A 3,530-nucleotide genomic window follows, 5' to 3' on the forward strand; every position below is an offset into this window, starting at 1 on the left:
TTAGAAGTATATGTGTCAGGTTTCGCAAATGATAATGATCTCGCTTATAACTATAGTTACGATCCAGTGTCTGAGTATCTATCTTTTGTGGACAATGGTGATTTCTCTGTGGATGGTGTGATCTCTGATTTTCCCATGACTGCATCTGCATCAATTGGTAAGCAAAATCTCTTCTACAGACCATTTTGTCCTTAAAACGTTGTTGGAAATACTTAAAAGTTTCCTTTTTAAATTGTCCTCAGACTGCTTCTCCCACATTGGCAGAAACGCTACAAAACAAGGTATTGAACGTAATTACTTAACAAACATTATAATTGACTTTTATCATCATCTTTTAAATGGTTCATGCTGCAGTGGATTTTCTTGTTATATCAAAAAATGGTGCGAGTGGGGACTTTCCTGGATGTACAAACTTGGCATATGAGAAAGCAATCAAAGATGGTTCTGATGTTATTGATTGCTCGGTCCAAATGTCCAGCGATGGTACACCCTTTTGCTTAAGTTCAATAAATCTCGAGGACAGCACAATGGTCACGCTATCTCCCTTTATGAACCGTGCCACAATTATTCCTGAGTTTAGTTCAGTTGATGGAATATGCACTTTTAGTCTCACTTGGCCTGAGATCAAGAATTTGACTCGTAAGTTTCCCTTCTAATTTTCACAAATGCTAGTCTGTTACTACTAATCACAGAGCTTTCTTTCTCCCATCTTTTTGTGCTGCTTCTATTTCAAACCGTTACCAGAGTCCTTACAATATGTTTAGGAATCCGAATGAGAGAAATTCAGGGAAGCTTATTTCGCTTTCTGAGTTCCTAGAATTAGCAAAAAACTCCACTTCTCTCTCCGGTGTTTTGATCAGAGTAGAGGTGAGTTCTCGTGTACCTCTTAGTCCTGAGTTTTTATTTTATTTTATTTATCAATCGGACATCTTCTAATGTCCTTTTGCATCCCTCAGAATACAGCATACTTGAGAGTCAAGCAAGGGCTCGACGTGGTTAAAGCGGTTCTCGATACACTCATAGAAGCTGGTTACAATAATGGAAAAACAGCATCAAAGGTTATCATTCAGTCTACGGACAGCTCGGTTCTACTTGATTTCAAGAAGCAGAGCAAGTACAAGACTGTTTACAAAATTCAAGAATTCATCCGTGATATAAGCGATTATGGTATCGAAGAAATAAAAGAATTCGCTAATGCTGTTGTCATCAACAAAGATTCTGTCTTTCATTACTCTGGTTCGTTTCCCAATGGGCAAACCAATGTTGTGGAGAGACTACAGAAATCTCAGCTCCCGGTTTATGTGGAACTGTTTCAGAATGAGTTTGTCTCTCAACCATATGACTTCTTCAGTGATGCAACTATTGAGATAAACACATATATCTCTTTAGCCGGTATCAATGGAATCATCACCGAGTTCCCTTTCACAGCTGCAAGATACAAAAGTAAGTTTCCTACAATATTTGTCACCAAATGCTTCACAAATGATTACCATTAGCATCAATGTGTAAACATTTTTTTTGTCTCTTCTGCAGGGAATCGATGTATGGGCAGAAAAGAAACGCCACCTTACATGGAACCTGTTAAACCCGGAGCCCTCTTAGCCTATATGAGTCCTCAGTCCTTACCTCCAGCCGAAGCTCCAAACCTAATTATCACAGATGCTGATGTCATTGAGCCACCACTGCCTCCGGTTACAGAAAAAGTCCCAACCTTACTTCCAGGAGCTTCAACCTTGGCTCCAGGAGCCCCATCAACCAATGCACAAGCACCTAGCGGACAAATACGACTCGCTATATCTCTTGTCCTCTTTGTCTTTTTCCCTTTCTCTTCTACTTATTTGATCTCATCTCCTCTCTGTTCATAATTCTTCAGCCCTCGTAAATATATTCCTGTGTGACTCAGTCAAATCTTAACAGTCACAGCCATAATGAGATTTCTCTATGTATTATCAATTCCAAATTTAAAAGCAACCAGACGAAGAACTGTTGTAGAAAAACATATCATATTCTAACAAAACATAAGAATCCCGTATCCCACAAGTTAAGAATATTTGACAACTTTTGGAAATTAGAGATTATTTTTTTGTATGAATCCACACTATCACCAATTTATTGTTGTCTTCTTCTTCCTCTCATATTTTCAAAAACGTGTTTCTTCCACCAATCTAAGCTGTTGGGCGATACTTCTCAAACTATCAAAATTACCAAACTCGTACAACAAATACAAAAATGTGGCTTAATCATAAAAATTATCGTGATATTTACTAGTTAAACAGTTATACACTTTCTAAATAATTAGCTAGACCACACTTATAGATGTGTAATTTTTTCATATAAAACTCACAATTTTGAGAAGAAAAATCTAGTTTTTGTTTTCTATTGTTTGGACGACCTCAAAGTGAGGCACTTAGCATTTTCTCAGACGGACCTACTAAAATCCCAAAAAAACATTCCAAGTTAAAAAGACCCGTCCGTAATGAACTTGTTTTTCCTATGTTTCAGTTTCAGAGAGAATGTAATATATTACAGAGAGATATAGAGTGCAGAACAAGTCAAAGACCATTCCGTTTATATAGAGTGTGGAACAAGTCAAAGACCATTCCGCGTATCTGTCAGTCACTTATACTTCCTTAACTTTGTCCCAACACTGGTGCCCTGTTTTTCATTCTACAAAAAGAGAGAAAGATTTGTTAAGGATACAATCATATCTCTCAAGGATACAGTCGTATCACGTCCTCACCCCTGTCATATCTGTCAACGATACAATCGTATCACGTCTTCACTACCTCAATATTCACATTCCTTGTTTCTGTTTCATTCCATATGTTGTATAGCCTAGAATCGTCCATGTCTCAGTATATATATGAGTCTGTAATCATCTCTGTAAATCACACTCAATAACACAACATTCACAACATTCTCATGGTATCAGAGCTAAGCCGATACTCATAAATTTTTTCTTTTCCAGCCATCCCAGTTTCTTCCTCTTCGATCTCCTTTCTCATTCTCTTGTTCTCAGATCTTATTCCCAGATCTCATTCTTTTCTTCTTTCCTCCATTCTCTACAATGGCTGCTGCAGAAATCGTTGACTCAACTCAAGGACTTCTTAACATCAATATGATGAACATCGCCAAGCTCACCTCTACAAACTATCTCACATGGAGCCTTCAAGTTCATTCTCTCCTCGACGGCTACGATCTTGTTGGGTACATCGATGGCACCTCCGCCCCACAAGAACAAACAATCGGCTCCACCACTCCGCCAACTCCAAATCCATCGTACGCAAAGTGGAGACGCCAAGACAAGCTGATCTATAGTGGGCTTCTTGGCACACTCTCTCCAGCGATCCAACCATTGGTCTCCAAAACCAAGTCCTCTGCCGAGATGTGGAAACAAATCTCCTCCACTTATGCAAATCCAAGCTGGGGTCACATTCAACAACTCCGTCTGCAACTTAAGCAAGCGTCAAAAGGTGAGAAGACTATTGATGAGTACATGCAGATGCTCACCACGCGGTTCGACCAACTCG

At 39.0% G+C, this 3,530-nt stretch overlaps 2 protein-coding genes across 2 annotated transcripts in view; both read left to right on the forward strand.

Annotated features, from left to right (window-relative positions):
- The window catches only part of LOC104789648 (glycerophosphodiester phosphodiesterase GDPDL1-like), a gene marked incomplete at its 5' end in the record, with an annotated part of 3,339 nt that extends 1,412 nt beyond the window's left edge, over positions 1-1,927 (forward strand). Inside the window, 5 exons of the mRNA XM_010515316.1 lie at positions 243-281; positions 355-639; positions 695-867; positions 957-1,443; positions 1,534-1,927. Of these exons, the coding sequence (XP_010513618.1) occupies positions 243-281; positions 355-639; positions 695-867; positions 957-1,443; positions 1,534-1,865 (1,316 nt within the window). The remainder of the gene's footprint in view (positions 1-242; positions 282-354; positions 640-694; positions 868-956; positions 1,444-1,533) is intronic.
- The window catches only part of LOC109132926, a 1,115-nt gene continuing 652 nt past the window's right edge, over positions 3,068-3,530 (forward strand). The window contains exon 1 of the mRNA XM_019245390.1: positions 3,068-3,473. Coding sequence (XP_019100935.1) covers positions 3,068-3,473 — 406 coding nt within the window. The remainder of the gene's footprint in view (positions 3,474-3,530) is intronic.

The sequence above is a fragment of the Camelina sativa genome, chromosome 5 (assembly GCF_000633955.1).
Source record: "Camelina sativa cultivar DH55 chromosome 5, Cs, whole genome shotgun sequence".
Taxonomy (NCBI): Eukaryota; Viridiplantae; Streptophyta; class Magnoliopsida; order Brassicales; family Brassicaceae; genus Camelina; species Camelina sativa.